Genomic DNA, 25739 nt, shown 5'->3' with positions numbered 1-25739 from the left:
ATTAAGAACAATTTAGTGTTGTTTTTTTTGTATATTTCTTTACCTTTTTGATTAATTTTTAAAGAGGGGGTATTACGCAAAATCGACTTTTGGAGCTTTCTACCATGTTATAACATTCTCTCATGAAAAACATGCTCGAAGAGGTTTTAGATGTCATGCATGTATGTTTGAGTAATCTATTGATCTCTCCCAGGCCCTATTCAAACCCTCCTTATGGTTAGCTGTACGACTCTGCCCAAAGCTCAGCCCACAAGCCTACATCGCCCATGCTCCCACATGACAATTTCCCATAAAAATTTTTAAAAATGGAAAAAAAAACAACAACTTGGCAAAGCTGATGCGATGTGCAGTAGTTTCATGTGTGAAATGCACTCAGACTGTGCTATGATGTCACTCTGCGGTAGCCTGATTCATCAGCCGGTTTCACTTTGTGGAAACAGTCTGACCTTGTAGCGTTAGAATTCGTTCTCTCAACGGGTACTTTTTTTCATTTAACCAATCGCTGCTATTTGGTCGTGACGTATGTAATGCGCTGCTAACGGGGCTAACTGGTATATTAAGCTTTTTCCAGATCCTGTATGAAGAAGGGCAATAACATCTTTCCCCTTGATGAAATTCACCAAACATTCTCTTTATTCCGGCTTTAAATCCTTGATCTCGGGAATAGTTGCCAACACAGAATACATGGCTTTTCGCTGATTGGCTGGTGCCCAAACTCGTACTTCTGGGGTTTTTGTGAACCGTCTAGTGTATTCTGATTTCTGACCTAGTTGCTGGAGAGAAAATCAATTTGAGTGGAGGTATTAGGTGGTGCCAGCCTGGCTAACTCTGAGTGGGACTCAGAGCGTAAAAAACAAAACTGGAACTAATTTGGATATATTGTTTTTGGCATATATTTCATTTTCAAAACAATACAAGGTAACATGGTGACCTGAATATGTTCTGTGTTAGCTGTTAATAACACATAGAAGTGTAATACCCTCTCTTTAACCATGAGATGCTAGAGTCACCAGAAGCAGAGGGATTCACAGGGTGCTGGGTCACCACACAGCATGAATACTCATTTACTGAACTTCCATATTATCTATTCATTTTTTTTTTTAAGTTTTGTGATATACTTTGAATAATTTCATGAATGAGGTTCTATGTTTAGTAAGATTGCTTTGCTTTACAAGGTACACACTTCATACCCAAGGATGTCTCATGTGAAGGTTTTCTTATGATATGTGTTTCTACATTACCCTAAAAGTCTTTTGAAGTTCCTGTAGCTATCTAAGGTTTAAACACTTTCTGATTGTTAATAATGTTTAAATGTTGAAAGTGCATATGAATCTGCCAAAACATTATGACAACAACAACAAGTGACCTGACTATAGACTAGAATTTGTTTAGTCCTGGTTTAGTCCTGGCTTGGACCTGGTTTAGACTTGGTTTAGATTTGGTTTAGACCTGGTTTAGACATGAGTTAGACCTGGTTTAGACATGAGTTAGACTTGGTTTAGTCCTGGTTTAGACTTGGTTTAGTTCTGGTTTAGACCTGGTTTAGTCCTGGTTTAATCCTGGTTTAGTGTCTAGTGTTCACAATGTTTTGCTTGATTTTCTACACCTGAACTGTGATTTTATTTATTTTTTTCTTTTCACTACTTTAAAACTAACCTTAAGACTTTATGGCATGAGGCTGTGCAATGAAGGTAATATTTATTCATAACTTGACAACATCACTCAAAACAAAACAAATGTACTGTTCCATGTTGTTTACTGTCATAGCTCAATAACTCTGCTGACTTTTTTGTTTTCATCCAAAGTTTAAGGCAAACTGTGCTCCGTTTACTTTTCCAAATGCAGTTTTTGTCATTAATTTATTGCTATATTGTACTATACGCTTAATAGAAATGTGACTGTTCTTTATCTGATGTACGTTGAAAGTTTTCTTTTAAAAAATCTCTAATGGCAGCCAATTTTGCACTGAAAGTCCTGAATGACCATGTACCGTGACTGAGAAAGTGGATTGTTAAATACATCAAACTTTGTCTTTATTTATTGTAATATTTTTTTTTTTTTTAGTAATGCTTTTAAAATTCTCAAGGTGACTCAGAAATTTGTCTATCAAAATAAATGCTATCTGTAACTCTTTTTTTTGGTCAACATTGTTTTGATGATGATTATAACTACAGTATTATCATTATTCTTTATGTGTACTGCTCATTTGTTTTGTTTTTTTTATAATTTACTGTGATGAATTTTATTGTTATGTCACTGTGTACAACAACAGACAGTTTTACCACAGACTGTATAAAAAAGTGTACCAAATGGACTTCTATATACAGTCTCTGGCTTTAACATTTATTTATTTATTGTTTAACTATGATTAACATTTTAACTTTTTTCCCAGAATCATACGAAACATTATTTGCGGTAGTGAGCAGAACGACAACAATCATATTCCAACATGTCTTTCCCATGAACTTCTTTAAGAGTAGTCCCACCCCAACTGAACTTTGCTCAAATCAACTTTGATATGAAACACTGCACCTGCACAGACATGAAGATTTGGTAAGTGGCACTTTTTTTGTTTAAGTTCACCAAATTCGTGCTTTCATTTGTAAAAGTGCGCAATTGAACAGATCTGTGGAGAGGTGACCAATCACAGTAAGCATGGATGTTTTTCGAGGTATTTTTCGGCAAGAAAAATATTTGTAATTGAAGAAATGCAAAATGGATCAGTTTAATTGAATACTTAGGGCAAGGCAATAATATAGTAACAAGACCTTGCTCAGAAATGTGACATAGTGTAGCTTTTAATGTCCATCTCATAATTTAGCCTAATGTATAAACTGTTAAAAGTTACCTCAAAGTGTGTACATTCTTATAAAACATGAACTTCTAACTGAGAAGAATTTTGTATATACACATACACATATTTGCTTTTTCATTTATTGTGCTCTTCTGCAATCATATTTTCATATTTTATGAAGTTTTTGATAGTAAAAAATATTCTAAAATGGTGCCGAGCCTGCACATCACTGGTTTATTGTTTTATTTGTGGTGCATGATTTACACTTGTGGGCAAAGTACACCAAGCGATTAAGTTATATCATCATGAAGGACATGAATCGAGGACACAATGCTTATCAAAGAATGTGAAATAGCATTAGTGTTGAATAGTATTATGTGAATAGTATTTGTAATATATTGCTATTCATGGTTTTCAGTTATGTATCAGCATTTTGAGGACTTTTCCCCTTTCATAATATTTGGTTTTACATTGTTAATCGCAATGACGATCTGAATTTCTCATCATTCTAAATAAGACAATTATCGAAAATGACACAATTATCAAATTGTAAATGCTACTATTAATTACAACCTCTTCTTAGAGCAAAATATAGAAAATGTTGTATCTATAGTTTATAGTAGTGTTTTTTTGTCTTCTCTGAAATTTTGGTTGTTGACATGTGCACTCTGAACAAAATCCTACTAACTATAATCATTTCTTTCATTAGATTCTGAATTTTAAATGTACTTGAATTTCTCATTTGAATGTTTTAACTCTGAAAAAAACATGTTTGAATTATTTTTATTCAGAATTTTTGTTACTGAGTGTACATTTTCAAAGTGTACAAAATTCAGAGTGTAAAATTCCCAGTGAAAAAAATTAGCAGGAAATCTATCCAAAGTGATCCCATCTAACTTAGTAACAACAGGAAATGATGAAGAGAACCGATCTGATTGGTCAGTATCCTCATCAAAACCTCATCTCTTTTATTTGTTAAGTGTAAGCCCCACCACAGATGAGAACAGCCAATAGGAAACGGCCTCTGTCCTCCTCACTCACACACGATCGATTGCTTCTGCCTTGGCATCTTGGATCTTTGCTGTGAATTTTAAACACTTTGAAAATGTACACTTAAAATTTCAGCAGCTAAAATTCAGGATAAAAATACTTCAAACATCATTTTTCAGAGTTAAAAAAAAATCAAAGAGAGAATTCAGTGGCATTTATAATTCAAAATCTAATGGAACAAATTATCTTCCATACCAATTATTTAAGCATATATCACAAATGTAAGCGCTATCGGAAAACTCACTATTAGATTATTATTTTCCAAAATTGTGCAGCCCTATTTCTAAAACTCATGGATAGTGATGAAATATTGTTTAAGCCAATGATGTTCATTATGTCTTCTTATATACTTTAACTTCTTAGGTTCTTTTTAAAGACAGTGCAGTAAAGTGTATTTACCTTGTTGACATGTTTCGGCTGCTAGCTGCAAGCCATCTTCAGAACTGTCACCGGTGTTGGTGGTGACGTGTCGTATATGAGTTGTTGTTACTTCCTGTAGGCGTGGTCAGCCTGATGGACCTGGCAGGTCGCTCAGACTGACCACGCCTCCCGTCGCCCGGTGTTCTCTGGAGGAGGGTGTCCCAGGTGTGTGAAAGGAGGAACGCTCCGTCATCACGGTTAATGCTGTCCGTGCCTCGCTTTCTGATTTCAATGGCCTCCTTGATCCAGCGTTTGAACTTGTTGTTTTCCGATCCCATGATCCGAGCCCCGTCCCAATCCAGAATGTGGTTGTTCCTTTTACAGTGGTCTGATATGGCGGATTTTAGGTTTTCCTGTTCTGCTTTGTCTTTTTGTGTTCTGGTGAGTCTCCCTGACGTTTCCTTTTCACATTCCTTTTGGTGTTCCTTTTTTCGGATGTGAAATGCCCGGCCTGTTTCCCCTATGTATGATTTATTTCATGATTTGCATTGGATTTCGTAGATGGCATTGCATTTTTGTTCTTGTGGGATGTTGTCCTTGGGATGTACGAGTAGTTGGCGGAGTTTTGTGTATGGTTTTACTACAGTGCTTATGTTGTGTTTTTTCATGGCTCTCTGGATGGGTTCGGTTATGCCTCTGATGTATGGTAGTGTGACTATGTTCTTGTGGTCCTGCTGCAGCAGCACCACAAGGACATAGTCACACTACCATACATCAGAGGCATAACCGAACCCTCCGCCAACAACTCGTACATCCCAAGGACAAAATCCCACAAGAACAAAAATGCAACGCCATCTACGAAATCCAATGCAAATCATGAAATAAATCATACATAGGGGAAACAGGCCGGGCATTTCACATCCGAAAAAAGGAACACCAAAAGGAATGCGAAAAGGAAACGTCAGGGAGACTCACCAGAACACAAAAAGACAAAGCAGAACAGGAAAACCTAAAATCCGCCATATCAGACCACTGTAAAAGGAACAACCACATTCTGGATTGGGACGGGGCTCGGATCATTGGATCGGAAAACAACAAGTTCAAACGCTGGATCAAGGAGGCCATTGAAATCAGAAAGCGAGGCACGGACAGCATTAACCGTGATGACGGAGCGTTCCTCCTTTCACACACCTGGGACACCCTCCTCCAGAGAACACCGGGCGACGGGAGGCGTGGTCAGTCTGAGCGACCTGCCAGGTCCATCAGGCTGACCACGCCTACAGGAAGTAACAACAACTCATATACGACACGTCACCACCAACACCGGTGACAGTTCTGAAGATGGCTTGCAGCTAGCAGCCGAAACATGTCAACAAGGTAAATACACTTTACTGCATTGTCTTTAAAAAGAACCTAAGAAGTTAATGAAATATTGTTTTCTTTCCCAAACTGACCAAAAAGACTGTATTCTGTTCTGCCTTGAGAGGAAGATGGAGGATCCTGGTCCCAGTTGTGAGTCCCTCAAGAGTGAACACTCAAAGGAATTTCTTATTACCTTCCAGCATAAGTGAGTTTCTTTAAGTGCATATGACAGATTACACTACACAATTTATTAAAACATAGTTAACATCATTATATTTAAGATCACACTACATTTTTTACCTACTATGAATGATCCTAACCTTAACTTGATTGTGGGAAAAAAAAAGTCAAAATCAACATTTGCAAGCAAAACCACTACACATACACATACAAAGTAGCTGTTGTATAACTGTTGGGGGGTAAAAATGGTGCCACACCGATGCATCAACAGAAAGTATATAAGTATATAACCATATAATAATAATTTTGACTTTAACTTTGAAAAAAAGTGAATAGGAAAACACGGCTTGCCGTGGGTTGCCATGGTTGCAATAGAATGTGAAGTCCCACCCCCCAGAAGAAATGCTGAGCTTTTAGGGAGTCCTGGACATGGACAGTGACATATGTAGCTGTAATTGCATAGCTATTACCTAACAACTATAAACAAGGGCCAAAGCTTGTCTCATTTAGCTTTATTTGATGAGTAAAAATACTTGACAACACTTTATAAAATACATTTGTACTATCAGAAACCTATTGTCCTTGCTCATGAATTACATTCTGGATGAAATTGTGTGTATTGATGACATAGAGGGATTCCTTTTTAGAACATAACTCATAACAATTACTTCCTGTAACTTTCAACTTTTTTGCCTTCTAATGTCCTTTAAAAACTGACACTTGACTGATGTAAAACTAGGATATATATTTACCCCAGGTACTATCCCATCAGACGGAGTAATAATGTGAAAATGTGAAAACTGTCAAACACTTTAAACTTGTGAAATTATTTTCTCAACTGATGGAATTAAATGTACCATTGTATCTGTCAACAGTGAGGAAAAAATCCTCAACACTGCTCCTATCAAAAGTGATCGCTCCATAGATCTTCCTGTAACTTTCAAAGAAGGACTTACTCATGAACCTGGGTGAGTATCTGGTTCTTGAGAAATGACTGTTTGTGAGGTTCAGCTTCCTGTTACATGCAGCATTAAAAAAAAATAAAATTTTGTTTTAGATTGTTTACCACTATGGCAATGATCCTAATTTTTCATAGTTTTGAAACCCATAGATAGGGTGGGCTTATACAGTAGATATCACAGCATTCTAGAATCCCTGTAGTTTAATATGGAACTGAAGTAGACAGATCAGGCAGTGGGTGGTGATCTGCAGGGACCATCAGTACAGGACCCAGCACCTGGACACATGAACCCTCAGGATATTATGATAGTGTTGTTCATTCCAGTGTAGCACAATCCAGTCTGATTATGCTTCTGCCGTTGGGAGCATTATACCTCTGATGACACACTCTAGGTGAGTCCCAAAACATTCTCAAGCCAGCCAAGAGACCAGTCCCTCCAGCAAGTCCTGGGTCTTCACCAGGAGACATCCATAACAGATGCCTGAGTATATGACATGCAAGATCAGGACTAACATGACTGGGCGTTGAAGACAAAGGTCAGGCATTTTACATGTGATGTTATTGTATTTCACCAGTGAGCCAGAAGTTGAAGATCCAGAACTTGAGTTAAATCCTGAATTTTCCAATCAACAGTGGTCTCAGAATGAGCTGGATGACATATTTAAGGTTTGTATACTTTTCTGTCATTTAGGCTCCTGTCTCTAGCCCCGCCTATTTAGAGAATGTCCTATTTTTTCATAAATGCCATGTGAAGTATAGTGATCTACCAAAGTTACAGCACTGTTTTGGGTGTACTTTCTTTCATGTTGGCCTTTTGCTATGGCAGTCTCTGTATGTGACTTGATAAAAAATAATGAAGAGCATATGGTCATGCAGTTATTATCTATAGGATTACATTTACTTCCATGACTCCATCTCCCACCATATTTAACAATTTGTCCTCTTTTTCTACAATTTCTGGTCCAAGTTTGCTTCAAGGTCTCTTTATGTTTTATTATGTTTCAGCCACTGGAGGAAAAGATAGTTGCCTTTGCCAGAGATGAGCTGAAGAGGTTTCTCAGGGTTCTGCGCTTAGATTACACAGAGTTTGTAGATGGTGAGGAAGAGGAGGAAGAGCTGAGTGTCAGAGTGGCTTTTCTAAACATCACTCTGGACTTTCTGAAGAGGATGGAGCAGGAACCACTGGCTGAGCGACTGAACAATAGTGAGTTTACTACTGTAAGAAACACTGTCTGTTCAGCTGGTTCTGTCTGAATTTTTGTTAGTTTTTGTTAATGTTATGTTTTTTACTGACTAAAACTAAATCCAAACTGAATACTCAATAATCATAAACTAAAACTATGACTAAAATTACATACATTTTACATTTCGTCCACTGAAAATATGACTTAAAGTAGATTTTTGTGGAATAATAACTAAACCTAAATTTATGAAAGGAATGAATGGAAGATAGATTATAATTTCACTTTTTAATTCAGAACCTCAAACCAGAACATAAACAAACTCCAAGAACACGTTTGCACATGTCCCATGACGCAATTATATTCATTGTATTATATTTGATATCAAATATAATACTTATATATATTTTATTTTAAAATGTAAATTTTAGTAAAAAATATATATATAATTATTATTTTGTGTGTTTTAGAATGTCTTTCAGGAGTTTGTCAGAACAAACTTAAGTCTCACCTGAAGCGAAAGTTCAACTGTGTGTCTGAAGGCATCAGTATGGATGGAAACCGCACGCTCCTGAACCAGATCTATACAGATCTCTATATCACAGAGGGAGGGGCTGCAGGGGTCAACCAGGAACACGAGGTCAAATACATCGAGGCAGTGTCCAGGAAAAGATTCACATCTGAAACAACCATCAAGTGTGAAGACATCTTTAAAGGCCCCTCCCACAGACATGGGCCAATCAGAGCAGAGCAGACAGGAACCCAGTCACCACACACAAAACAACTGAAAAAACTAAAAGGCATGTTCACAAACATCATATACAGGTCAGCAAGAGAAAAAACAAACAAAACAGATCAGCAACCAATCAGAGCTGGGGGACAGGGGCTGATTAGAACAGTGCTGACGAAGGGTGTGGCTGGCATTGGAAAAACTGTGCTGACTCAGAAGTTCAGTCTGGACTGGGCTGAAGGCCGGGCCAACCAGGACATACAGCTGCTGTTCCCGTTCACTTTCAGAGAGCTCAATGTGCTCAGAGACACACAGTTCAGCCTAGTAGGACTGCTGCACCACTACTTTAGTCAATCTAAAGATCTCTGCAGCTTCCAACATCTCCAGGTGCTCTTCATCTTAGACGGTCTTGACGAGTGCAGACTTCCTTTGGACTTCAGCCGAACCCAGGTATTGACTGACCCCACAGAGTCCGCCTCAGTGCACGTGCTGCTGGTAAACCTCATCAAGGGGTGGCTGTTTCCCGCCGCTCGCCTCTGGATAACCACACGACCTGCAGCAGCCAGTCAGATCCCTGCTGAGTGCGTCTCCATGGTGACTGAGGTGCGAGGGTTTGCCGACCCACAGAAGGAGGTGTACTTCAGGAAGAGGTTTGGAGATGAGAGTGAGGTTGTTATTTCGCACATCAAGAAATCACAAATTCTTTACATCATGTGCCACATCCCAATCTTCTGCTGGATCCTCTCCAAAGTCCTGGAGCATGTGTTGAAAACCAATGAAGCTGAGCTGCCCAGTACCCTCACCCAGATGTACATCCACTTCCTGGTGGTGCAGGCCAAAGTGAAGAATCTTAAGTACGATGGCCGCTCTGAGACAGACCCTCCCTGGACTCCAGATACCGGGGAGATGGTGCTGTCTCTGGGGAAACTGGCCTTTGAGCAGCTGCAGAAAAGAAATGTGATCTTCTACGAGTGGGACCTGAGCGAATGTGGGCTGGATGCAGTAGCAGCCTCAAAGTACTCCGGAGTGTTCACAGAGGTCTTCAAAGAGGAGTCTGGCCTGCACCAGAACAAGGCCTACTGCTTCATCCACCTGAGTGTGCAGGAGTTTCTGGCTGCTCTTCACGTCCATCAGACCTTCTTCAGCTTTGGAGAAAATCTGCTGGAGCCCACATATTCCTCTGAAAGCCTTGAGCCTGAGACAGTCTTATACATCTCCGCTGTGAACCAGGCCTTACAGAGTCCAAGCGGTCACCTGGACCTGTTCCTGCGCTTCCTCTTGGGGTTGTCTCTGATGACCAATCAGAGCCTGCTGCGCGGTCCGTTGACTCCCACAGAAAATAGTTCACATTCAAATCAGAAAACCATTGAATACATAAAAGAATGCATCAATGAGGGTTTGTCTACTGAGAGAAGCATAAACCTGTTCTACTGCCTGAATGAATTGAATGATCACACTCTAGTGGAACAGATCCAAAAGACCATAACAGAGGGACGGGTTTCTAACTTAAGTCCAGCTCAATGGTCTGCCCTGGTCTTCAGCTTACTCTCCTCAGACTCAGAGATGGAGGTTTTTGATATGAAAAAATACTCTGCTTCACCAACAGCTCTCCAGCACCTGCTTCCAGTCATCAAAGCAACCAACAAAGCAATGTGAGTGTAAATTTTATGAAAACCTGTTTTCATTCTTACACGTTAGAGTAAACCTGTGTCCTGCTGAGCCCCTCCAGTCTAGGAATGTGACCCTGTCTTTCTCTTGGGCCTCCTCCCTATTCCCTATTATAGACATTCAGCAGTATTTAAGGGCCCATATTACACTATTTCATGATCTATGTTATAATGTTGTTTCCTCATAAAAACATACTTGGAGTTGTGTTGCATTCACACGTGTTAAACACACAAACCCTGTATATGTAGGATGAGTTCTTCCATTCAACTGAGGCTAAAAATAGCTGTTAACTTTAAATGTACCACATAATGACATCACATGGTGGAACGGAGTATTTTAAGACTTGAACATTCATTACTCAGTTACCCAATTACATGTGTGAATGAATCGTAAATCAAATCAAGACCCAACTCAAGCCATGTTATTTTTGATAAGGAAACAATATTGTAACATGGTTAAAAGCTCACAACAATTTTGCATACTATAAGACCTTGAAGTATTTTCCTCTATGTTTTAACAGTTTTCCAACCACCATCACTGGTTGTAAATAATATAAATTAAGTTACCTTCAGCTGGCCAACTGATAAAAAGTACTAATACTTCTGTAATTCATTTCATCAAACGTTGAATACAAAAATTGTAATTCATATTTCCGTCTCATTTCAGTCTGAGCAGCTGTCTCTTGTCCTCGAGCTGCTGTGGTCTTCTATCCTCAGTGCTCTGCTCAGAGTTTTCCAATCTGACACATCTGGATCTCAGTGACAATGACCTCGAGGACTCAGGAGTAGAACAACTGTGTTCAGGGCTAAAGAGCACCTCCTGCAAACTGGAGACTCTTTGGTAAGAAGAATAAAGACTCAAAAGAGTCTGTGTGTAAAATTTTCATTTGTCAAACAATTGTAATAATTTTACAAAACATTTTTGTCAAATCTAAGCAGTTTAATTTGCCTTATAACTTAAATATTCATTCATACACATTTAAACAAAACATAGAACATATAAAAAACGCAACAAAAACAGTGAGGATCAAACAGAAATACTCAAAAGACTTAATTTATGGCACTAGATCATCAATTAAAATCAATAAAAAGCCCTTCTGTAAAAATGTGTTTTTAAGACATTTGCTTGTCTAACACTTTCTGGTAGAGCATTACAAAGTTTTGGAGCTCGGGCTGAGAAGGCATTTGATGGTTAAGGGCTGATTAAAATAATTTTAAAATCAATATGATAACACACACTCAATGTAGGGGGGACCAATACTGGAGTTGAATTAACTGAAGGCAATAACTATACTTTGAGTTGATCCCTGAGTAAAGGGCGTTGCAATAATCACTCCTTGAACAAATGAAGCAGAGTATATTTTTTCTACGCCAGGTTGGGATAGAAATGGCTTCATTTTTGTCACAAGCCTTAACTGGAGAAAACAGGATTCAGTAGCTTTGGTAAATTAATGATGAAAAAAAAAAAAACAGGATTACTCACAGTTGTCGTCCTTTTATTGTACCTGGATTTTGTAGCTGCCATAATGAGGGGGAATGTTTACATTCCAATTTGAAGGATCTCTGTTTTGTTTTCACTTATCTGAAGAAAAGTTTGGGACATCCACCTCTTGATGTCGGCAATTACATGCTCGATTATATGGCAACCAGGAATAGGAGAGGTCAAATCTTTTGAAACCTAGTCCAAATCCAGATTAATTCCTACCCTGTGTTTGGCTAATCTTTTCTAGGCATATAATATTTTATATTGGGCAGAGCAAGTGTCCCTTCTTTTTTTGGTTTGCAGAGCCATTGGTATAGAAATGGGACTATAGACATCTTTATTGTATTTACCTTTTTCTGCAATCATGTTTACTCAATTTATCCAAATATACCTGATTTTGGTAATATTATCTACTACAATATCTTAAATGTTAGAGCTCTATTGAATTCCAAGATCGATCATCCCTTCATCCCTTTCAGGAACCATGTAATGTTCAAACTGCTTCAGAACAAAAAATTGAGAGAGAATTAAAATCTCTTTCTCTTTCAGTCTGAGTATGTGTTCCCTGTCCTCGAGCTGCTGTGGTCCTCTGTCTTCAGTGCTTTGCTCAAAATTTTCCAGACTGACACATCTGGATCTAAGTTACAATGACCTCAAGGACTTAGGAGTGGAATTGCTTTGTTCTGGACTGAAGAGCACTCAATGCAGAATGACGATACTCAGGTGAGAACAGAGAAAACCTTCATCTCTGAGGGGTAATTCAGTTTATAGTCACAGATCACAGCATGTCATTATAGCTCTTTATTGTAGAACATCATGAGCATTGTAAGCTGCGTAGACCGGCTCTTCCAGCTTGGCTCCTCCACCATGTCCACATTGACTCCTAGGTGCAGGTTTTGTCACAGCAGCTGTGGTCCTACTCATGTCCACCACCAATTCCTTGGTCTTCATCACACTGAGCTGAGTGCGGTCAGACAGGGGTTTGTAGACGAGGTGTGAGCAGGACCATTATGTGGAAGAGTGGCTACTGGAGTGGCATGATGGTTAAAAAAAAACAACTATTGAATAAATTTGCCTTGTCCTCACTGCCATCAATGCCTCTGTTTATATTCATTAAAGGCAATATAAAATCCACTTAACCATGTTGTAATGATGTTCCTTCACCTTTATCTTATACAGAGTTGTATTTTGATTGATTCATACTTTAAGGATACGTTTAAGGATTGAGTACTTGAGTAGAAAATGTTGGTTTTCATCTACCCTGTATCTCCGCCCATTTTTCTGTATTTATTTGTGATTATTTAAATAAAATTCAAATGACAATACGCAGCTTTCTGCAATGAAGTACAAGTATGAAGAGGCAGGGTCTATCAGTTCTGTACTTTTGAACAGGAAGTCATTTCTATTCTTGAGATGTTTTAGATCAATGTTGTGAATTACTTATAAATTTCACTAGCGAGGACCACACTGCAAAAACAGTATACAAAAAAAGATATGCATTGATGATTGATATGGATATAGGGGTCTGGGTGGTCCTGAATTGACTGACAAAGCTCCCATCTTGAATCTCTACTCATCTCCCTCTATTCGTATCATTCATCAGTGCATATCTTTATTGTAGTATTCTGTACATGGCAAAAGTGAAGACAGACATTGCTGTCCGGTTAAGATTGTAGAAATGAGGCTTGTGGGTAATCAGAGGTAGAGGTGAGCTGCGGTTTTGCTGGAGAGGAGCAATAGAAGGGTGAGGCATGATCCTACTCCTGAACCTCAGTGAATCATACTACAAAACTATATTGTACCTGTAACATTTCATATTAAAATATATCTACCTCTGCCTTTATGTCATGATGTTATCTTACATGCTATAAGTACCTCAATGGTCTATATGTTTATATGCCAGTATTTGCACTTTATGAATTGCACTGATATTGTTTTCAAATAGCCACACTAGTGTGTTATTTCAAAGTTACTTGTGACAATGACCATAAATCCTTGAATGTCTAAAAAAGGATGTATGTGTAATGTTGTGTATGTAAAATGTACTAAAATACTAAATACCAAAAAAGCATCATATTACTTCTTGTGTGCATTTCTCCAGCTTGAATGCTTGCAAGCTGTCCCAGAGCTGCTGTGGTTCCCTGTCCTCAGTCCTCCAGTCCTCCAGTCTGACACACTTAGAGCTCAGTTACAACAACCTGAAGGACGCAGGAGTGGAGCTGCTGTGTTCTGGACTGAAGAGCGCCCCCTACAAACTGAAGATCCTCAGGTGAGAACAGCATCGGTATTAAGGAGGCTGTGGTCAATACAAATGTTCTTGGTTCCATTTAGGTGCTTTTACAAAAGTGGTGAGTGTGACAAATTGAAACCATTGGCTAGTGCTAGTTTGCTTGTGACTGTAAGCCCACATCATACAACACACCTGTTGTATTGAATGAGAGCCATTCCACATCTCACATATGCGCTGCACAGGGCTGCAGTGGTGCTCCGCCCCCTCCGCTGAAACGAGTGAGCCCATGGAACAGCCGTGGATTTGCCTGTAGAACTTTCCTCTGAATTTCCTCTAGTATATAAGCAAATTTCCAGCAAGCTGGCAGATTTGGTTGTGTGAAAGTTTAGTTCTCTCTTCTAACTTAGTATCCTGCAGTAGTCTCCTTCTTGCTGCCTCCACTGCTACTGATGTAGGGATACAAGTGAAAAGAGAGGTCATATCAAAGGAAACCACCCAGACACCCTAACAATTTCTCTGTAACATCTAACCGTATCCCCATGGTGGACTACATCACAGCAGCAGAAACCACCATTAGGAACAACAACCTCACAAGACAGAAGCTGTCAGAAGAAATTTGTTAAAATACCACCTATTTTCAGTTCAGAGGAAATTTCTACAAGCAAATCCACAGCTGTGCAATGGGCTCACTGGTCTCTCCTATCATTGCTACTCCATTCAGTATAGTGAAGACTACAGTGAGTGCTACACTGGAGAAACAAAACAGCCACTTCCCAGGAGCTTATACCAACACAGATGAGAGAGCAATAGTGGACCTCAGTCTGCGGTACACCTCCATCTAAAAGCTTCGGGCCAGTCCTTTAAGGATAGTGAGGTACAAATCTGAGCCAGAGAAAAGAACTGGTTGAGAGTGGAGTTAAAGAAACAATTTTTGTTAGGAAAGACAGTCCATCCTTGAACAGAAATGGAGGCCTCAGACATCATCTGTCTCCCATTTAAAACTCCTTCCTCACACCTAAAACTAAACAAAATGAAACAGCAGGGATAGCCAGGTCAGGCCTAGAGATGTGAAAGTACCATTATTTGGCCTGAATGATTATGTTAATAAGACCCCATACTCAGTGCAAGTTCAATAGACTTAACAAACAGAAACTGTAAACAAGTAGCATGTTAGGTTCAGAGGAGTTTCAGTGTAGTTAGCTCCTCCCTGCAGGCAGATATAAGGAAGTGTCCACCATTGTCTGACCAGAGCTGAAGAAGCACCATTGATTCTACTTGGACGACTGAGGGATTTTACACACATTTAGAAAAATGTATATTACCATTACAATTAATGTTTTACAAAAAAAATATATATATATTTTTAAGATAAAGATGAGTGCCCAGAGGTGCTACCCACTCACCACAGTGGACACAGCAGACGGCACAGCAAATTAAGCCAAACTCATGAACCAGTGGTTTAAATCACGTGCATAGGTGGGGGAACCTCACCAATGCGACTAGTCCAACCACCAGGAGGCACCCAGTGATGTAGTCACAAAAAACAAGAAAACACAAAAAGACTCATCATTCCATGGAGAGCAATAGTCTATGGTTTGTTAAGATAATACTATGTGTAAAGGTAAAAATGAAATACGTAATAGGCTAATAAGTAAAATACTGAATAAACAGTGTCTAGATGTTTAAGATGCTTGTCTTTGTTACAGGGTGGGTTTTTGTAACCTGTCCAAAGACAGCTGTGGTGCTCTCTCCACTCTCTTCAGCTCCTCCAGTCTGACACATCTGGATCTCAGTGACAATCACCTCCAGGACTCAGGAGTAGAACAGTTGTGTTCAGGACTAAAGAGCGCCACCTGCAGACTGAAGACACTCAGGTCAGACTTTTTCCATGACTGACTCCCATCTGTGTTATGTCTTAAAAAATGTTAAAGATGGGTATTATGCAAAATTGACTTTTTGGAGCATTCTATTATTTCTATAATTTGTATCAATTCTTATCAAAAACATGCCTGAACTGTGTGTGCTTTTGTGTGTGTGTGTGTGTGTGTGTGCGTGTCATCCGTGCATTTTGGGGTACTTTGCGATCTCCCCCAGGTCCTATTCAGTATAATCCTGTAATATGCTCAGCCCACATGTAACACTAGCAATAACTTGAGTACTAAATTGCTATAATTTATGTATAACATGATACAGGATCGGAAAAAGAAACAGAGCTAAAGAAAACAAGACATAATTATGGTGCCACCAAAAAGTGTTATCGACACATATATACAATATTTACCATTTCAAGTGCACTTGAGTCATAGTTAGAGAGAGCTGTGGTAAAAGAGTTCATGAAGGGTGGCGTTAGAATCCACGTCCAGTTCCGGGGGCGGGGCCTAAGGCAATTGCAATTTTTATAATTGCACAACTACAGTTCTCTCGGTCAATCCAAAATGTAAGTAAACCAAACCTGAAAGTATAAATAAGTAAAAGTGACATTCTGCTTTTCTTTGCAGAAAATCTATGTGTGCAGAGTTATTATGCAACAAAATGAAAAATGAACATTTTCCATTCTCACTTATTTATTTTCATCTTTCAGAATATTAAACAACTCAAAATGTACAAATAAACATATCTGATATTAATATAAAAAAAAGTCTGTGACCAATATAGCCACCCTTCTTCTCAATAATGGTTAAGCACCTTCCATTCATGGAGTCTGTCAGTTTCTTGATCTGCTTGTGCAGTAGCACCACAGCCTCCCAGACATTGTGTAAATCTCCTGTTTAAGAAGAACCCACAAGTTCACAGTAGTGTTTAGGTCAGGTGAGGAAGGGGGGCTTTTCATTATTTTTTCATCTTTGAGGCACGCAGTGGAGGATTTCGATGCATGAGATGGAGCATTGTCCTGTATAAAAGTCATGGTCCTCTTGAAAGATGCAGACTTTTTCTGTACCACTGCTTGAGGAAAGTGTTTTTTAAAAACTGGAAGTAGGTTTGGGAGTTAATTTTGAGTCCATCTTCAACCCAAAAAGGTCCAACAAGCTCATCTTTAACCAGATGGTTCTATGATTACGTCCCAATATCTTTGCAATATCAAGAGTGCTGACTTTTTACATTTTTTTTTACTTTTCAGAGTCAGTTAAATTTCCATTTTGGCCCATTTTGCCTGAGGAAAAAAAGCTGTTTAATAATTGCACTGCACATTAACTGCACACCTTCATATAGGGTGATGATCTCCTTAGGCCACACCTTCCCTCATTAGACAAATACACATCACCTAATATGCTTAAATCCCATACAAATTCAAGTTTACACACCTTAGAGTAGGAGAATAGGCATAAAAATCAAGATTTGGTCAAAATACCCACTTGCCTAATAACTGTGCACACCGTGTATATTGACTGTATATCTGGATATACTGTAACTCCATAAAATGAAAAAAAAAAAATTTGACTTTTCATGATACCTTTGTGAATGACTCATCCAAATGAATAATCAATGGGAAGGTTGTTGCATTTTGTTTTGTTTTACTGCCAGTTTGAGTAAAGTTTTTCTCATGCTGATTTCTCCCATAGAATTTCATGTAAAGTTGTATTCATCATTCAAATGTGCAAATCAGTACAAAGTGTGTCGCATAGTCATGTGACAACTGTATTACTTTCTTGGTCAGTTCTTTCATTTATTGAATCCAAATATCATTGCAGCACAATTGCAGCCCTGTGTTGTGAACTATAGGAAGTTCATTTCATCATGATGGCACTATAGAACACACTAACACAAGCTGTTTCCAAATGTAAGGTTACTTGTGTCTTGCCTTGCTTCCAAAGTCAGGTCCTTCCAATCCAGGGCCAGTATCATGCCACAGCTCAGACAGCTAATGCCTCCAGAGGCACTGAGCAGAATATCAGGATTTGTGTTATATATGTTACAAACACATCTGCCCATCACTAGCAGTGAGCATTACATCTGTGAAACTAAACCACCATTATAACAAAGAAAATATCAACAAAAAATACATTTACATTTGGGTTCACATTCCATTGTTCACCTTCATCATAAAGCCACAGATCATTCATTTGTAGACAGTGAGGTCCAGATTTAACCAGGGAGAAAGGTTCCTTTGAAAGGGGGGTGAGAAAAGCTATTGTGAAATTGTGGGTTGGGTACAATTTACCAACTGTCTACAAGAATATCCCTGCACCTTGATCAGGTGAGAGATCAGGGCAGTTAAATGCTTATCAGGTACTTAACAGTTCAAAATGAGGCAGGGGAGCTGGAGTATAAACCCTAGTGTCTGAGATCAGTACCAAACTGAAAATGGCTTGTAGATGGGACTCAGAACATCTTACTAAAAAAAAAAAAAAAGGTCTAGATGACTACTTCTAAAACCTTTTGTACCTCTTTAAGATATGGCTACTGCTGGAAGGTTTGAATCCATCATTTATGTCAAAATGAAAGCCACCTCTGCAATGGGTTAACTACCTATACCAGAAGATAATGAGTTTTGTTGATAGAGAATTGTCTTAAATAACAAATGCATGTGTCTTTAGCCTGTCTGGATGTCTGGTCACAGAAAGGGGCGGGGCTGCTCTGGCCTCAGCTCTCGGCTCCTCCCACTCTCGTCTGGCAGAGTTAGACCTGAGCTACAACCATCCAGGACCGTCAAAGCAGCTGCTGACTCAACTACGATTAGACACCCACTTTCCCCTGGAAACTCTAAGGTGAGGACCTCACAAACCACAAAAACAATACATAATTTAATAATTGTTCTGATAGTGTGCTTCACTTTCATTCAATGTGTGTAATATTGATATGGCAGTAAATACACAGTGAAAACCAGAGTGACTGTGAAACATAAAGGTTTAGATGCATGTCATTTTCCATGATGGCAAACTTGATCTTGCGTTTGACTCATTCTTCAACTGTGCTTCATTGTACTGTAGGCTGAATCCCTCTGGTGCCCAGTGGTTAACTCCTAGTCTGAGAAAGTGTGAGTTTCATTTTGACATTTAATTAGACACCACTGAAATGTATGGTGATGACATCACTTCCTTATTTATCCTTGTTTCCTTCTACAGACTTGTGTGACCTGAGTCTGGATGTGAACACCGCTCACAGAGCTCTGCACCTGTCTGAGGACCAGAGAACAGTGACACATGTGGAGGAGGAGCTGCACTATCCAGATCACCAAAAACGCTTCGACTCCAGGCCCCAGGTCCTTAGCTACACTGAGCTGACTCAACGGAGCTACTGGGAGGTACTGTGGGAGGGCTGTGAAGAGAACCAGCCTGGATGGGTGGATATTTCTGTCTGTTACAAAACTCTGAAACGAAAAGGAAAAGGTAAAGAGTGCCTGTTTGGACTAAACCATGAGTCCTGGACTCTAAGTGTGTTCAAGGGACGGTACTCTTTCCGCCACAATGGGAGAGAGTTTTGTGTAACCTCTTCATCCTCACATCGTGTGGCTGTGTACCTGGACCCAAAGGCTGGATTTCTGGCCTTCTATGAAGTCTCCCCTGATGGTTCTCCACACATTCTGCACTGTTTGAACGCCACCTTCACAGAGACTCTTGTGGCTGGGTTTGGGTCCTACCGCAGTTCACTCAGCCTCATCTGAAGCTCGCTCCGCAAATTCAACATCTACAACACAACTACAGACACATATCAAATCAAATCAAATCAAACTTTATTTATAAAGCACTTTTCACATATTGTATTGTATTTATGTTATTTTTTGGAGAGATTAAAGCACCATTGACCTCACTCCCGATGCAAGGGCTTGGAAACACTGGAATTAAAAAATTAAGATAAATGAAAATGACAATAAATAAAAGTATGATCAATCAAAAGCTAAGAAAATAAAAAACATTTCTCTGAACATTCAAAAGGGCCATTTGAAAAGAAAAATGGCAAGGAGCTAATATCTGAATAAGCCTTAATAAAAACCAGTAAAAGAACTTAATCGATCTGAAATTATTTTAAAGTAACATAATATATTGAATAAAACAGTAGTATGCATATAATAATGTGAATACAGATAACAAGAAGTATCTACATATTTATTTTAACCATTTCTCCTTTGGACATTGGAGAGATGGGGAACAAAACATTGAAACAAAAATTTGTAAATGGCACTATAAATCTTAATCCTACATTATTTTCTGTTAAAACATAATATATTTATAATTTAATAATGAAACCTACAGAGCTGTGCTGTGGTTCTGCAAAATTAAATAAATGAATAAATACTACAAAAATACATTATCAGTTGTATAAATTTTTATTGCATATAGAATGTTACCAGAGACATAACTGCAGATATAGAAGTGTGAAGTGTATGAAACATCCTTCTTGCATTATGGTTAGTAAATGTGATATGTTCAAGTAAAAAAAAAAAAGCACTTTGTCCTAAAAGGTGACATATTTATTATGATTAGAGCAAGTTTGACAAATCGTGATGAGTGAGAGTATCTCCCAAACTATAGCCAATGTGGTGTACTTTGCACTGGTCTGCATCTATCAGAGGAGCTTTAGACTGGTATAGTCCTTCAACTTGGTTTTGTCTTAATTCAGATCCAGTTTAGTCCTGATGTTTAGACTGGATTTAGTCCTTCTATAGACCTGGCTTAGTCCAGAGACAAGTGATGCATGTGGACAGTGTTATTCTGAGTGTGGCTCTTCTTATAGCTGAGCCTCTGTAGTTATAATGTTGTGGCCACACCAGCTTGTCAAAGTCTGATCCTGTCAGATCTCAGAAGCTCAGCAGGGCCGGGCCTGGTTAGTATTTGGATGTGAGACCACTGGGAAAATCAGGTGCCACAGGGGGGCGCCAGTCGTAAAAAACTGTTGTTGTGTCCTTAGGCAAGACACTTCACCCTCATTGCCTAATATGAAGGTGGTGGTCAGTGGTGGTCGGAGGGGCCGATGGTGCAGATTGGCAGCCTCGCTTCTGTCAGTCTGCCCCAGGGCAGCTGTGGCTACAGTAATAGTTTACCATCACTGGGTGTGGAGTGAATGAATAATGCTCTGTAAAGTGTCTAAAAGCGCTATATAAAACTGATGCATTATTATTAATGAGCATAATGTTGTATTCAATTTCTTCTATCAGTGACAGGAAGAGTGAGTTTAATGTAAAACATTACACAGTTTTAACAAGAGGGTATGTAGAATTTTTATTTAGACTTTCATGACCCATCTTTGTCCCCAGATACATACATTTTTAAACCAACTAATGCTCTTAATGATAACAATTGTAATGCTGATGTACTCCATAGACCAAGTTCTGACATTGTGTCCTTAGGCAACACTCCACCCCCACATTGCCTATGTCTAGTATAAATGTAGTGTGCACACGTGTGAGGGGCTGATGGTGCCAACAGCCTCACTTTTGTCCTCACAATAACAACTTTACCACCACCGAGTGTGGAGTGAATAATGCACTGTAAAACACTTTCAGTGTCTTTAGCTTTGAGTTAAAGCCGCCACACTGTGGCACCAGGGGGCGCTGTTTTTAAAGGGTTTTAGACCTCCTCTCCCTGGTTGATCACACCAAAGCAGCTGCCTCAGTTTTAGTCTCTAGTTCGGACTCTCTGATCCAGATGAAGCCGACTTGAGTCCCAAAGTTTATTCCATCTCGAACATGGGAGAAGTATTTCTCAGGGTTACAGGAAGTGCAGGGCGTCACCAGAGGTCTGTCACAAACTGTGTCATCATGGATGTGCTCAGGCAGGACCCCCCCATTCTGCAGCAGCACCCTGCAACACACATGTACACTTTAATACACGGGTACACTTTAATACACACCTGCACTTTAATATATGGTACAAGTTCCCATTTTGAGGATGGCGAGCATTCAAAAGATAAAATATTCAGTTCAGACTTCTCAATTTCTATGGTAACGCCTTTAACTGTTCATCACTCTGATCCATGGGTAAACTGACTTTGCATGATCACAGCATAAAGAAGCCATAGTTTAAACTGGGCTGGAGGACAGGTGAATAATAATTCTATTGTGAACTTTGCTGTTCTGTCAAAATGCAGACATGTTGTCCTTTTTGGTTATCGCTCCCTGCAGTGCTCTTCATGCTCCCACCACACGGCCCCTCTCCCCAATCAGCTCTCCCCTCACAGAACAGTGGGGGATAGACGGTGTCAAAAACAAAAATTAGCTGAACATGTTTTTAAAAGCACTGTTTTTGTCAAAAAAAAAAAAAAAAAGAATTTTCAAACCAACAAAAGCTAACATCTGGTGTTTTAAATATGTAATAACTCAAAACAATCATGATAAAAGTTTTGGACCGTAGGGTGCATTGCGTATAGTAGGACTGGGTCAGTACCTGTTTGCGAGGCGTATGTTGACGTGTGGGCGGGCAGACTCAGGATCAGGGACACAGTCTGTGTGGATCTTGGTAAAGTCTGAGGCCTGTTTCTGGTCCATAGTGTAACAGCAGACTCCCACAGAGGGACCCAGGGCCACACGGATGTCCTGAATGTTGCTCCCAAACTCACGCACCATAGAGTTCACTGTCTCCATGGCAGCTCCCATCAGCGTACCCCTCCAACCTGCACAAACACAGAAGTGACATCATCATTACATAAAGCTGAGGTACCCAACTTTTCTTTATTATATGTGATATATCTGATATGTATATTGTAAAAACAGATCTTTATAGAGGAGAGGGATGGTTCATGCCATAAAATCTCACAGTTCCTCTGTGCATGGGGTCTGAAAATTCATGCATGTGAATGCTGTGGCCATACCTGCTTGTCAATGCTTGATTTTGTCAGATCTCGAAAGCTAAAGTCCTGGTTTGTGTTTGGATGGGAGATGCGAGGTGCTGCTAGACTAGTGCATACTGTTGTTGTGTCCTTAAGCAAGACACCCACCTTGCCTGGTATAAATGTTGTGAGTGTTGGTGTAAGTCAGAGGGGTTAATGGCACAGATTGGCAGCCTTGCTTCCATCAGTCTGCCCCAGGGCTATTGTGGAAATAAATGTGAAGTAAATGAATACTACACTGTACAGCACTTTGGATGTCTTGAAAGCAATATAAACCAATGCATTATTCTAATTATTACCAGTTATATGTCAACTGGTTTATTAGGATCTACTGTAATTTCCAAACTATTGAGTGCACCTATATATAAGCTGCATCAACTAAATTTGAACTTAAATTTTAAACTTGTACATATATAGGCCGCTCCTGAATATAAGCCGCAGGTGTCCACGTCTTCAAGAACGTTTTCAAGTTCGGGCCGTCTGCTTTTATCGCCTCTGAAAGCTTTTGTCATTTTTTGCATAGAGTCAGTTCGTCACGCTGCCGTCGCCAAAATCTCACCATTGACTCATTAATGCCGAGTTCACGTGCAGCAGCTCTGTTTCCTTCAGCCAGATCAATTGTCTTTAACTTAAAAACTGCATCATCTGCATTTCTATGTGTGTTTTACATGAGTAGGGTGTTTGTGTATGGTTGGTGCATCACCCTCACCCCCCCACTCTACTCTGCATATCTCCTGCAGAAAGAGCCTCGGTCCTGTCTGGTACATAGACTGCAGTCTATGGTCTGGTATCATGGCAATTTCTCATAGGTTTTCAGCAGATTTCAGACTCTCTAGGGGGGCGGGGCTAGGTAATCCGGTATGAGTGGATGTCTGGCTACTGAAGTTTGAGGCGTTTCTTCTCGTCATTTATGCACTCACCTGCATTTAACACATACGGGTCATTAAGATGTATCCCAATCACTAATGTTCATTTAGCATCTGAACTTATTTTATCAAACAGCGATAAACTGTTTGAGTGCACTGACAATATCTCTAACACTGCAACTTCACATTGATCCATGTGTTAACAGCACAGGTTGCCAAACCATAGACGGTACATATAAATGAACGATGCACCAAACAAATAATCCATCCATATATTAGCTGCAGGATTCAAAGTGTGAGAAAAAAGTAGCAGCTTACAGTCCAGAAATTATGGTAGTTAAGACCTTTGAGTCTGAAAATCACATAGGAAAACAGCTGTTTTAGTCTCAGAATGGAAAAACTGGGAAATGCAGTTTATAATGCAGTAATGTATAGATAGCAATGAGTAATCAACACAACCAAAATACATTTTTAAGATTATCCTGTGTCCAGCCTCACAGTTTTAAAGCCCTGCAGCAGTATAATGAGCCATATTGATCTGTGATACCTGCGTGAGTGGCTCCTATGACCCTGTGCACCGGGTCACAGAACAGCAGGGGGATACAGTCTGCGCCCGGAGCAGCCAGGACCACTCCAGTCCGGTCTGTCACTATCCCGTCGTAAACATCCGGCTCGGGTTTTCCAAGCACCCACACGTCACTGCCATGGTTCACCTGCAAAGATCACATTCACAGAAATACGTGTTACACTTATAATCGTGTGGTCAATAAAGGTTTGTAGTTTTGATTCATTTAAAGATAGAACTAAAATACCCTATGTGTTATTACTCGCTAATACATGTTTAGATCACCACACTATCTTTTATTGTTTGGAAAATGCTACACTTGCCGAAAACAACATATTAACATGTTTTATATGTTTAGTTTTTGATTTTGATTTTGACTCTCCCTTACCCTTTACTCCCCCTACAGAGCACTATCACAATCAATGTGCATCCCGCTAATGAAACTACTGCACATCGCATCAGGTTTGTCGAGTTGTTGTGTACAGTTTTATATCCTGCTTTTTGTATATTTATGGAGAATTATCGTGTGGGAGCATGACTGACGTAGGTTGAATCCAGGGTATCCTCAGGTTTGACTACGCCAAATTTAAGATTTTTTAAGACCTTTTAAGACCACTTAAATAAAAATTAAGACCAACATCATACCCATTAAGTGGGCGAAAAACTCCAGATCCAATTCTAATAATGACCAAACAGCTACTACATCTAGAATCTAAGAGCCACTGTGGATTAAACCTACACTTCCCCATGATCCATCCAACGTCATTCTCCATTGTACTGATTATTTACTCATTGCTGCCGGCGCCAGAAACCAAAGTATTGTTTACGCATACTCCAAATTAGACGCTCATTCACGTTACATGATTTTACGTAGTTTTTTTCCTCCGTCCATTTAACATTGCACTGCAGGCCAGTTGAGTATACAAAGAACAGGCTAATGAAATTTAAGACCTTTGTGAAAAAAATAAGACTTGGACAACATAATAATAAGACTTTTTAAGGCCCACGCCTACCCTGGAATCTTAAGCAGGGTTAGAATAGGACCGAGGAGAGATCTCTAAATTACTCAAACATGCATGGATCTAAAACCTCTTGTGGCATGTTTTTTGATGAGGGAACAACATTACAACACAAGCTCAAAGAAGTCAGTTTAGCATAATAATTGAGCTTTGCCCAAATGTTCCACAGTACGGCAAAACACTTATCTATTTTCACTGAGACCAGCAGGAGGCGCCAACAGGCCTCATTACAAGTGCAAGATGAGGAGAGGCGATGCACTCACAGTAAGAAAGCATTATTATCAATGCTTTTGAGCAATTCAACAAATACCATATTTTTTGGACTATAAGTTGCACTTCTTTCATGGTTTGGGAGTTTCCTGTGATTTATACTGCGATGTGACTTATATATTAAATGTTCACGCTGACAGGCGGTGGGAGGGTGCTTTAGACTTGTGTGTCAGTATCTAGTACTACTATTATGCCTGTACCTCTGTCACTTTGCATTCTACTGCGCATGCCTCCTGTAGAGGCTGCAAATAATGAAAT

At 39.4% G+C, this 25739-nt stretch overlaps 2 protein-coding genes across 2 annotated transcripts in view; one reads left to right on the top strand and one right to left on the bottom strand.

Annotated features, from left to right (window-relative positions):
• Positions 1-25739, top strand: part of tgfbr2l (transforming growth factor beta receptor-like) — a 53891-nt gene that overhangs the window by 5098 nt on the left and 23054 nt on the right. The gene's annotated exons all lie outside the window — the stretch shown is intronic.
• LOC129407889 (purine nucleoside phosphorylase LACC1-like) overlaps positions 20455-25739 on the bottom strand; it is an 11706-nt gene continuing 6421 nt past the window's right edge. The window contains exons 2-4 of the mRNA XM_055150452.1: positions 24175-24340; positions 22320-22545; positions 20455-21737 (exon numbers count right to left, since the gene is read on the bottom strand). Of these exons, the coding sequence (XP_055006427.1) occupies positions 21527-21737; positions 22320-22545; positions 24175-24340 (603 nt within the window). The 3' untranslated portion in view covers positions 20455-21526. The remainder of the gene's footprint in view (positions 21738-22319; positions 22546-24174; positions 24341-25739) is intronic.

The sequence above is a fragment of the Boleophthalmus pectinirostris genome, unplaced genomic scaffold (assembly GCF_026225935.1).
Source record: "Boleophthalmus pectinirostris isolate CB_2022bp ecotype Guang Dong unplaced genomic scaffold, ASM2622593v1 HiC_scaffold_1, whole genome shotgun sequence".
NCBI classification, from domain to species: domain Eukaryota; kingdom Metazoa; phylum Chordata; class Actinopteri; order Gobiiformes; family Gobiidae; genus Boleophthalmus; species Boleophthalmus pectinirostris.
This window is presented reverse-complemented; position numbering and strand designations above follow the sequence as displayed.